A 12,016-nucleotide genomic window follows, 5' to 3' on the forward strand; every position below is an offset into this window, starting at 1 on the left:
ACTTTAAAATGATAGTTTACATTTGATTCCAGACCTTTTTTTTTAAAGAATATAACTAAAAAAAAAGATAATGGTACTTACTGAGAATATTATTATATACATTTTTCACTTATAATTTCCCTCAGAACTGCAGAGGTAGATTATTTTATTACAATACAGATAATTTTCAATTGCCTGAGTTAACAATGGAGAAGCACTATAGTTGATAATGGAAAAGAGGGAATGATCTGGTCACCTGGTTTGGAATTATGTAGCAAGACAATTTCTTATGGAGAATGAGATCCAGGGGTCTTGTTAAAAGGAGCATACCAGGGCATCCTGCTTAACCTCTGTGTCTCCTGTTTTATCTTCCAGTTGTTACACCACAGAGACTAGGAATGGGTCTTCAATGGAAACAGGGGCATGGTCCCTTTCCAGGTCTATGGCATGACAGCTGCAGAGGGGGAAGGTGTGTCTAAGGTAAAGTTCAAAGGCAGGGAATGCAGTGGATAAAGTGGAGTAGGGCTGCTTAAGGTGAAGGAAAGGAAATAAACAAACATGGAGCTGTACAAAGCATTGTAAACAGTATTGATTGAGCCTTCTCAAAAATTTTTAATCAGCTGCATAAATCGAATCAACTTAATCATGGGCTACTGATAAAACCTGAGAAGTCACTTTCTTTAGAAACTGCAAAGACACTGACATTGCAGTTTCTGTTGTAAGTATAAAAGCTCTGTTCCCAAAACTTATTTTTATAAAAAAAAAGCATAGCTTAAAATGATTAACAAAAGAATCACATATTGTAAAGTTGCTTATATTGATTTATTGCTAGTTTTAGTGTTACTATTCATTGTACTATGTAAAAATGCTGAGATTTTCAGTACGTACAACAACTTTTAGAAAGAACTTGGGACAAAAAGATTTAAATCGAAAATATGAACAAACAATGCAAATACAGGACTATTGTCTGAAGGGCTGTATATCCTAAATTGGATTAATGACTGTCAATCAATCAAGAGATAATTAAACTACAACATTAATAAACAAAAATTATTATATTAATTTGAGAGCTTAAGCAATCATAAAAAGTGTTCATCTTTGACAAAGGAAAAATACTTCAAAATGTCATTAATAGAATCACAAATATTTGTTGCTGCACTGTGTTGTTTCTAGAACTGATTTATAGCCTGTATTTTCATTGCTTCCTGTGACCAAGGATAACAGTCAGGTAGAATTTTGTCATAATCAGTGCTGTATACCATGGAGCTAACGAATGCTTGCTTATCTTGGGGCTCAGGGTAGACAGTAGCTGTCTTATCAAGGTAGGATTCTTCGACAATCTGGAAATATAATAAAGTACACATTTATATTTTAATAAACATAATGAATTTAAAGGTGTTGCATGCTTTGGTAGAAGAAGCAATCTTACAGGATTTAAGTGTTAGACACATTATGTGTGTTAGACACATTATGTAGGCATTCTGTATCAATGAGTAATTCTGGAATCAAACTGTAAGTATTACAAGACACTAGACCCAGAAAAACTAAGGAAGGTAAGTGTTTATTTCCTAAATCCAAATTTTCTAGTATATAACCTTTAGTGGTCACCATAGGAATTCCCTCTGACCTAACATGGAAAATTACCATTGTCTAAAGAGTTCTATAATGATTGAAAGAAACTATATAGTCTTTGCAAATAGAAAAGTATTACATTTTGTAAGACCAGATAGTTGGGATAGAAATGTGTTAGTTATTATATAATCAAGGTAAATAGTGAGATAAAATTGTTAAAATTATTATGTTAATCTGGCATGAGGAATATGTACATAATTAATTGAATAAGTTATGTCCATTAATGAGAATAAATACCATGAAATTGGCAATATTCTAAAGAACCAGAGGCTGTATTTATGTTAGAATTATTAAGTTGACATTTCTTATTTGATAGTCTTATGCCAATCCCAGCTTTTCCTAAAATTTGCTTTCCTATCTTCAAAAGTAAAATGGTTAGACTAGTCATTAACTTATGATAAATCTGAATAATTCTGCTGCTAATCTCAATATCTAATTTTGAATTTTCAAAAACCTCTTTTTGTCCATTACCTTCCACTTCTTTCACTCCTTCATGCTAAATGAACCTATTCCTCATTGATATAGTGACAATTAGTTTCTCAATATTTTTCAGACCATTTAATTCAACTGATTAACAATTACTATGAGGAAGGCATTGTACTGGAATCCCTAACCTATTTTCCAGGACGTGAATACAATTATTTTTTAAAATTATTTTTTTAAATAACAGAATTCCTAACCTCATGGAGCTATTAATTATGAATGGGAAATTAAACTTGAGGGTAAAGATAAGACAGTACAAAAATTACTGAGTTTGAATATTTGTGTCCAACCACCATCACCCTTTTGGCTTCATTTGTTGCTATGAAGCAAAAAGTCATTGTTTATGGAATTCAATCTTAGATCTTTTAGTATCCTAAATTATTCTATCTTATTGTTTGTCATTTCCATCTTATCAAATCCTTACTCAACTTAGCCCCCATTTTTTTCTGCTTTTAACTTTTTCATTTCCAAGTATGAAAAATGATGATTGGAATTGTTCCAAATTATAACTTAATGTCAGTTTTCAGCATTTCATAGTATTCCTAACTAGTTGACTCCCCATCATAAATCTTAAGTGGCTGGTCCAAACCTTTCTTGAACTTATCAAATTTCCTACCCCACTCCCTATTGTACTCTTAGAAGAAAGCTTAATTTTTTTTATTATATGAAGAAAATTGACACATCCATAAGAGAATTCTCACATCTTCTTCACTGCCCCCAAATTTCTCAATGTTCATTTATTTTCTCTATTCCTTCTCATCTCTGGGTTGGGAAAGTAGTCCAAGGTTAACCCCTCCACCTATGTTTTTCTGAGCCAATAACTTTCCACTTCCTTCAGGTTCTTGTTTCATCAATTATCCCATTTAAACTGAGAAGTTTAATTTTCATTGGTTTCTCTGTTTATAAAGATACTTAGATCTCTATAATCCTAACAATTAAACAAAACTCAAACTCTCCAATTTTCTAGACTTTGTGAATCTTGCTATAGAAATAATAGCTAGTATTTATACAATTCTCTAAGAATTGTAGAGAATAAAGTAATGACAAATAAATCTGAAAAAGTAAACTCTAGCCAGATGGTGAAGAGCTTTAAAACTCAGAGGAATTTGTATCTTATCTTAGGGGTGTGAGGAAGCCCTGGAGCTTTTTGGAGACTGAAAGGATCTGTGTTTTAGAAATATCAAATTAGCAACTATTTGGAAGATGAATTGGGTATAGAAGACTAAGAGATCAACTAGAAACTGAGAGATCAATTAGAAGTCTGTGGCAATAGTGCATATGAGGGCCTGAGCTAGCTAGCATGGAGAAAAGGGAGCAATGTAAGTTATACGATGAAGATAGAGTCAACAAGACTTGACAAATCATTGTATATGAAGCCGGAGGGAAAGAAGAGCATCAAGAATGACTTCGAGGGTATGAACCTCAGTGACTTAAAAGGATGGAGATGGGGGGGGGGGGGCAAAGGCAGGAAGACAGGAAATCCCCAGAAGCTCTCCCCCAGACCTCTCCAAATGCCTTTAAACAATGATTCTATTCAAATTATAGGGAGGCAGAACCCATAGAAAGATTGAGTGAAACAATTTTCTGCCCCAAGGCAACTTGGAAGATCTGTGGAAGAGTCTGTTCCACCACAGTGTGAACCAGGCCATGCTGGAGCACACCAGCTCCAGCCATCTGAGAACAGACCCCTGGGCCCTTGGAGGTGCTTGGGTCACTGGCAGGGGGAGGCAGCTGCTAGACATCTCAGCCCAGGAATTGCCAACCTGGAAGGTCAGCAGGAAAACTGCAGCACCAGAACAAGCAAGAGTCCAGGCCAGCACAGGCATCAGGACAGCCCCAAGCCAGGAACCAGCAGAGTCCCCCAGCAGCTGCTTCCAGAGCCCTCAGCCCACAGACAGTAAGGGCATGGGGGAGACTGCAGAGGTGTATCTGTTCTTCCTGGGGCAGGACTCTGTGGTTTTGCCTATACTCAGATCCAGGTCACAGTCTGGAGTCCCCTACTGCCATAGTGGAGCAGGGACCCTCCTCACTCTCCAGGGCAGAGGGGAGGGCCTGTGATCATACACAGACCAGAGCACAGGCCAGGAGAGAAGTAAGAGCCTCTCATAAGACCCTGGAGGAATTGAGATCCCTGGGGGTGTCCCTGAAAACAGCTACAAAACCCCTTAAAAGCGTGGGACAGTGTGTTCTCTACCCTGGAAGCAGAGCTCCACCTCAGCAAAGAGTTAAAATCAAGTCACAGACTTGAGAAATGAGCAAACAGCAGAATAGAATCTGACCATAGACAATTACTTTGGTCCATGGAAGTTCAAACTACATGCTCAGAAAATGACAAAGCTTCTGAGGTATCTGTAAAAAGACTGAAGCGCACTTTTTTTTATCTCACTTTATTTTTCTTGAGGTTTTTTTTATCTTTGTGGGGGAGAGGGATTATACTTTCTTTTGTAACGAGACTTCTAGTAATGTGAAAAAAAATAAAAAACCAAAATGATGATGGGTAACCTCAACAGATACATGGAGGTTAGGAAAAAGAAGGTAGTTGGACTCAATGATTTCTAAGGCATCTTCCATCTCTTAAACTGGATACTATAATCATACTAAAAAGAAACTATTTGTTAATTCCAATTCTCTTCTCAATTTTCAGGGCTCAAAAAGAGAGAAGACTTTCCAATGCAACCTTAACTTTCTGGAATTTTGATCTGGTCTGAAATTTTCCTCTTTCTCAAGAGTAAAAGAGTTGGGAGTAGAATGGTTATTTTCTTTCTTTTTCTTTTTAAAAATTTTACTTCTTTTTTGAATTTTACAATTTCCCCCCTAATCTCACTTCCCTCCCCCCCAACCCCATGGAAGGCAGTCTGATAGTCTTTACTTTGTTTCTATGCTATACATTGATCAAAATTGAATGTGTTGAGAGAGAAATCATATCCTTAAGGAAAAAACAAAATATAAGAGATAGCAAGGTCACATAATAAGATAACTTTTTTAAAAATTAAAGTTAATAGTCTTTGTTCAAATTCCATAATTCTTTCTCTGCATACAGATAGTATTTCCATCGCAAATATGCCAAAATTGTCCCTGATTGTTGCACTGATGAAATGAGTGAGTTCATTAAGATTGATCATCAGCCCCATGTTGCTGTTAGGTTGTACAATGTGTTTTTGGCAGAATGATCATTTTCAAGTCAGATCACTTTTATGTAGGAATATTTAATATTCTTTCACTCTTGCAATAAGTAAAACCTTTGAGGATTTGTCTCTATAAATTCATGCAAACTTTGTTTCTGAAATGATGTAGAGGGTTTGAGCTCACTGTTTAAAATGAGACAGGTATGTCTTCTGGTAGCTGAACTAAATTTAAAGAGGATTCCTAATAGAACTGGCTACTCACCTAATTCAATTCAACAAGCATTTGTTAAATCCCTAATATGTACAAGGCTCCTTGCCTTGCTGTGGCAGAAACAAGGAATAAAAAAACCCCCAAACAACCTGCCCTCAAGGAGCTTACCTGGAAAGAGCAGGGGAGGGGCCCATTCAGAGATAAATAGGAGATCATTTAAGGAAGGAGAAAACAGAAATAGATGGTCTGAGAGTAAGTAAAGGCCTTAAGAATAAGGCAGTAGCTGAGCCAGACTTTAAATATAAAAAGTTCTAAGAGGTGGCTGTAAAGATAAAGCACATTCCAGGTTCTGGATAGAGATGGAAGATGGAATGTTGAATATCAAATTGAACAGTTTGGCAATAACCTTAGAGGGCATTGTGAAATAACACTGGAAAGGTAGGATGAGATTTAGCTCAATGGAGTGGCAAAGAATTCATGAATAACTAATGAATAGAGAGGGATGGATAAATCTGACAATTCTGATTTAACTTAAAAAAAAGGTTTTGTACAAAGCTAATAAAGCTAAGATTAATTGAGGGGGGAAAATCTTTGCACCAAGTGTCTCTGATAAAGTCTCTGTCATCTCTTGAGTTACCCTGGTTCATACCCTTGAAATCATTGCTCCCTTTTCTCCACACTAGTTTATATAAAGATATTTAAGAAATTCAAATTTATGAGAATAGTTCCCCCCCATGGCAAATAGTCAAATATTATGAATAGGAAGATTTCAGATGAAGTTACTAAATTGTACATATGCTTTGACTCAATGATTCTCTACTAGTAGGCCTGTAACCCAAAGAGATCAAAGAAAGAGGAAAAGAAACCACATACACAAAAATGTTCACAGAAGCTCTTTTTGTAGTGATGAAGACCTGAAAACTATGGGACTGTTTATCAATTAGGGAATGGCTTAACAAATTATAATATATAGTATTATTTAATAATATTATGCTATAAGAAATAATGAAATGGACAATTTCAGAGAAACTTGTAAAGCATTGTAGGAACTGATGAAAAGTGAGCAAAATTAAGAAAATTTATATAATCACAACAATATTGAAAAGACAGACTTAAGAACTCTGATTAATGCAGTGACTATTCTTGATTCTGACAGATAAGTTATGAAATCAAGATATAGAATGAAATTGATACTTTTGCATTGGGTCAATGTGGGAATTTATTTTGTCTGACTATGCATATTGTTACCATGCATGTCTATTTCTACATTATCCCAAAACCCTCCAATGAAGGAAAGAGGAAGTTGATAGGAAGAGAAAATGTTTGATTATTTTTATTAAAGTTGAAAAATTAAACAAAAAGCAGGTAAGTTGGTGCCAGATTGTTCTGGGTAGTAAATATTAGGTTGGATTTGGATTTACCCTAGAGCTGAGAAGAGCCATTGATGATTCTTGCATAGTAAGAGTGGCACAGATTTGTTCAAAATGAATATTATTTTATAGTATCAATATGGATGGGAAAGAGTAAAGAATAGAGGAAAGAGAGATCAATTTAGAAGGTTGTTAAAATAGTCCGTGTGAGAGGTAAACTAGGGAGGTGACTGAATGGAGAGAAAGAGATAGAAATGAAAGGTGTTAGAAGAAGAATGGACAGATTTGACAACTGATTATTAGATATAGGATTGAGGAAGAGTAAAGGGTCAATTTTCAGTAATTCAGAATATTGTGTGTGTGCATTTATTTATTTAATATAACCAGATTTAAATTTAAGAAAGGGAATACAAAAGAAGAGGTTTTTACCTTCACTGCAATTTTCAAGGAAACATCTCGAATGGTATTCAAAGGAGGATATAGACGACCCTCTTGCAAATGTTTATCTGATACTTCTTTAGCTATAACCTAGAAATAAAATGGAAATAAAGTTGAACTTTAAGCCACCCAAATGCAATTTGTGATCCATAATGGGAATTCTGTAAAAAGTCAATAAATACTTATTATGTGCTTACTCTTTGTGAAGGACTTCAAGACTTGGTGCTGAGCAGATTATCAATAATAGTGAATAATACTGTCCAACATTTCAGTTCATAAACTAGGCCTTTATTACAACATATGGGGGGATGGGGTGGAGGAGCTTGGGAGTAGCCATTTATTTCATATGAATAATAACTGTCTAAATTGATTTTTTTTACAACTTAATCTTTTTTGAATTTCTAAACATTAACCTAAACAACATTTATAGATTAAATTAGACAAAAAACATAAATGTGCTAGAGGTTCTTTTAGAATATGCAGAGATTCTTAACTTGTTTTGTATCATGGGACCCCTTCTGCAGTCTGGTGAGGTCTATGGACTTTTTCTTATAGGAACGTTTTAAATATATAAAATAAAAGGATTACTAAGAAAATCAATTATACTTAAATGGAGTCTAGAGATGGGAAGACAGGGATCACATTCAATCTAAGAGCTGGTATACTAATTACATTAATTTCAAAGTTGTGGTGGAGCAAAAATAGTACTTTTAGAGATCTTCAACAACTGTAATGTAATATGACAATATCTGTGATTTCTATTGTAAAAAAGTTACAGGTACTGCTAAACTACTGTAATTCATTAGCTACACTCATAATTAAAGAAAACGAGAAATTTCAGTTAGTGGCTAAGGAAAATAAAAAAATACTTTTTTCTTATCCATATTCATTAATTTTATATCAAATCAAGGCATGGCTTAACAAATTATAATATAATAATATTATGCTATAAGAAATAACGAAATGGACAATTTCAGAGAAACTTGTAAAGCATTGTAGGAACTGATGCAAAGTGAGCAAAATTAAGAAAATTTATATAATCACAACAATATTGAAAAGACAGACTTAAGAACTCTGATTAATGCAGTGACTATTCTTGATTCTGATAGATAGGTGATGAAATCAAGATATAGAATGAAATTGATACTTCTGCATTGGGTCAATGTGGGAATTTGTTTTGTCTGACCATGCATATTGTTACCATGTGATACATCACAGTGTTAAACTAAAATTTTCAAAATTATTGAATCATATTTAATAATATAGCACATATTATTTATTTTTAAAATTTAAATAAATTTATCTATTTTTCCAGCTATATAAAAAGATAGCTTTCAGCATTCATTTTTTTGTAGTGATTTGAGTTCCAGTCTTCACCCTCCCCATCTCCTTGACAGTAAGTAATCTAATATAGGTTTTACATATATAACTACAACATAAATTTGTTAAGTTGTCAACAAATTAATACTTTTTTTTTGTTTTTGTTTTTAGGTTTTTGCAAGGCAAATGGGGTTAAGTGGCTTGCCCAAGGCCACACACCTAGGTAATTATTAAGTGTCTGAGACCGGATTTGAACCCAGGTACTCCTGACTCCAAGGCTGGTGCTTTATCCACTACGCCACCTAGCCGCCCCCAAATTAATACTTTTTTATTAAAATCACCACTAATTTTAAAAGAACAAAATTTTTTAGACTATGAACAAATAAATCAAATTATTTAGAATACTATTTCATATTTGTTTCATCCTTTTCCATTTTAAACCATGTGTATTTTATTATTAATTATTCACAGACTAGTATGTACATATAATTTATAAATAAATATACATATATTAATTAGAGGTACATGCTCACTTTTAAAATTTTTTTCTTTTTTTTTAATCTATAAGATAATCAAAAATGTTGGGAGACCACTGAGATAGTCATTTGGTTCATGTGAGCTAATTGAAGAACAAGTGTAATGGTTCAGAGGGCTGATCTACAGAGTGGCAATAAAGATAGAAATCTGTTCCCAAGTGAACATCTGGAAGCCCAACAACAAGGCCAGAAAGGCTGACTCAAAGGGGAACACTATACTTCCATTATAGATTTCAATCTTCCAATAAATAGTGTTTCTACTGAGTAGAAGGGACTATATAAAATTCTGGATAAAGTATACAAAAATGATTAAGGAATGATTAAGGCACATAAATAATTAAAGGGAGTTTCAGAGAAATTTGCAAAGACTTACATAAACTGATGAAAATTGAGCACAAAGATTAAGAAGCAATTTCTACCCTCAAGGCGCATATAAAATAGTAAGGTGATAAAGAGAAATATACAAAACTTTAATACAAGGTAGGATATGATAAGAAAGCAAACCACATGATATCTTTGCCAAGAAAACCCCACGGTTAGCATTGGTTGTGCTATGGTCTACAAGGTCACAATGAGTTAGACATGATGGAAAAAGTGAACTATGAAAAGGACATGATAAAAGTTCTAAGAAAGGACAAGAATTTGTCTTTTTATATTGAGGATGGGAGTCAGGCAAAGATTCATGAAGAGAATTTTGTTTGAGTTAGACTTTCATGGCTGTGTAGGATTTAAAAAGGAAGATATGGATGAAAGGTTAGTTCACATGGAGGTCACAAAGTTATATTTGGGCAAGTAAATCTATTTTGACTAGAGTTCAGATTTTGACTAGGGAAAGAGTGGGGAGATAAAGCTAGAGATGTAGGTGGGCCTGGATAAGAATGGTCTTAAATTATTGGCTAAGACAGCTAAATTTAATTCTATAGACAGGGAGTGGTATAATCTTGTGCTAATTTGGTTGTAATATTTTAGATGACTGTAATGTTTCAGATGAATTTTAAGAAGTAGAAATCAGTCAGGAGGCTCCATCAATTATAACAGGACCTGATCAATGGGGGAAGGCATTGGAAGCATGTCTTTTGGAAGGATCAATGATCTATTGATTTAGTGGGAGAATCCAGACATTACAGTTTCTAATCTAGTATTCTGACTTTCCATTACCCTTTACTACCTCAGAAAATATTGAATATTTGGGGTACTGTAAGAAAACCTGCCTGAATGGAAAATATATTTAGATAAACAATGGAAGATAAACAGGGTCACTTAATAGTATAGGGGCCAGAAGAGCAAGGGCTTTGACTGCCAAGCCTGAATATTTAGACTTAATGGTAGGCATATGTAGATGTAGATTACTGAGTAGGTGATGTGGGAGAAACACTGTTTCAGGAAGATTAGACATAGGAGTGGCATATTGAATAGACTGGAGGAAGAGAAAATGTTGGCAAGGATGAGTTAGGTAACTATTTGAGTAACCTACAAGTAAGATGATGTAGGCCTGAGCTAACATGGTAGCAATGTAAATGGAAAGGAAAGGCTAAACAAGAAATTCTGATAAAAGAGCTAACAAGATTGAATATGAAAGTATAGGAGAAGAATTCGAGATATCTCTACAGTTTTGATCCTTAGGTCACTGGAAAAAATATTGCTATTGATAGGAAAACTGACTTTGATTAAGAAAAATCTGAAGTAACTGTAAGATATTTTCTTTGAAAATATCTATTAGGCAACAGAAAATAAGAGACAGGAACACAGATGAAAAGTATAACTATATCATCACCAATTTGAAAGTAAATCTGGAGTAACTGTAAAACATTTTCTTTGAAAATATCTATTGGGCAGCAGAAAATATGAGACAGAAACACAGATGAAAAGTATGGCTACATAGAAATATTATCGACAATCTGAAAGTAATAGATAAAGCCAAGAGAATGGATGAGATTTCAGAAAAGGGACCAGGATTCAGTCTTGTATTATATCTATAATTAAATTGTGGGAAAAGGAAGTGACACCTACATAGTGATGAGAAAAAGAGTAAAATCAAGGATTGTACAATACAATCCTGGATTTTATCATATTATTGAAAATAGGAGAGGGAGGTTTCTAAGTAGATTTGGTGGTAGAGTCAAAAGCAACAGTGCAGGGGAGGGTAGAGAAAGTAAGAGATGGGAACACAAATGAAAAAGAAAGCAAAGTAGGACCCCTATGGATCTAATCATACCAGCTTATTTTTAACTTAGTACTTTTTGGTGTTAATTATTACTTCCTCTTTTTAGGGGCATCAAATTTGGGTATTCAATCAAACAATCACTAGAGGGAGCCAGAGTGATTTAGGATAAAAAAAATACTGTTTATTGAACTCTTAAACATTCATTTTTTTCCCGCTAAGACAATTGTTATAAACAGACAATAATTCTATTTTCCCTAAGAAAAGGGAAAAGATTATTTTGCATTTTAATATTTGCATATATATAACAAATTTTTCTGGGCTAAAGAAACCTCAAGACCTAGATGCCATACTCCCAGGAAAAGTTAGGATGGAACAGTTTGTCTTCCAAATAGCAACTGGCACTTTCAGCCACTGCAACTCTTTTGCTCTAGGAAGGACAGTCTACTGAATACAGAATGACATGCAAATATAGCTTTTATTCATAATAGCATTTTACATGATAAGAAATATATTAGTTATTCTTAGTTATTTTTTTATTTAATTCAGTTTAATTATGATCTTTCAGTTGTAGGGGAATTTTAAGTTAATAAGTTACTCCCTCAAGTTTCTAGTTTGTGAAACATGTTAAAGCACAAAAACATGAATTAGGTAAAAATTCTGGCTATCAAAAACTTTTTTGTTTGTTTGTTTGTTTTTTTTGTAAGGCAATGGGGTTAAGTGGCTTACCCAAGGCCACACGGCTAGGTAATTATTAAGTG

General features: G+C 34.0%; 1 protein-coding gene across 4 annotated transcripts in view; it reads right to left on the minus strand.

Annotated features, from left to right (window-relative positions):
• Nucleotides 1-779: 779 nt before the first annotated feature.
• ME1 (malic enzyme 1) overlaps nt 780-12,016 on the minus strand; it is a 271,839-nt gene continuing 260,602 nt past the window's right edge. For all 4 annotated transcript variants that reach the window (XM_074187083.1, XM_074187082.1, XM_074187084.1 and 1 more), the window contains 2 exons: nt 7,230-7,328; nt 780-1,319 (listed from right to left, as the gene is read on the minus strand). In XM_074187083.1, coding sequence (XP_074043184.1) covers nt 1,149-1,319; nt 7,230-7,328 — 270 coding nt within the window. In that variant the 3' untranslated portion in view covers nt 780-1,148. The remainder of the gene's footprint in view (nt 1,320-7,229; nt 7,329-12,016) is intronic.

Source organism: Macrotis lagotis, chromosome 5, assembly GCF_037893015.1.
Source record: "Macrotis lagotis isolate mMagLag1 chromosome 5, bilby.v1.9.chrom.fasta, whole genome shotgun sequence".
Lineage (NCBI taxonomy): Eukaryota > Metazoa > Chordata > Mammalia > Peramelemorphia > Peramelidae > Macrotis > Macrotis lagotis.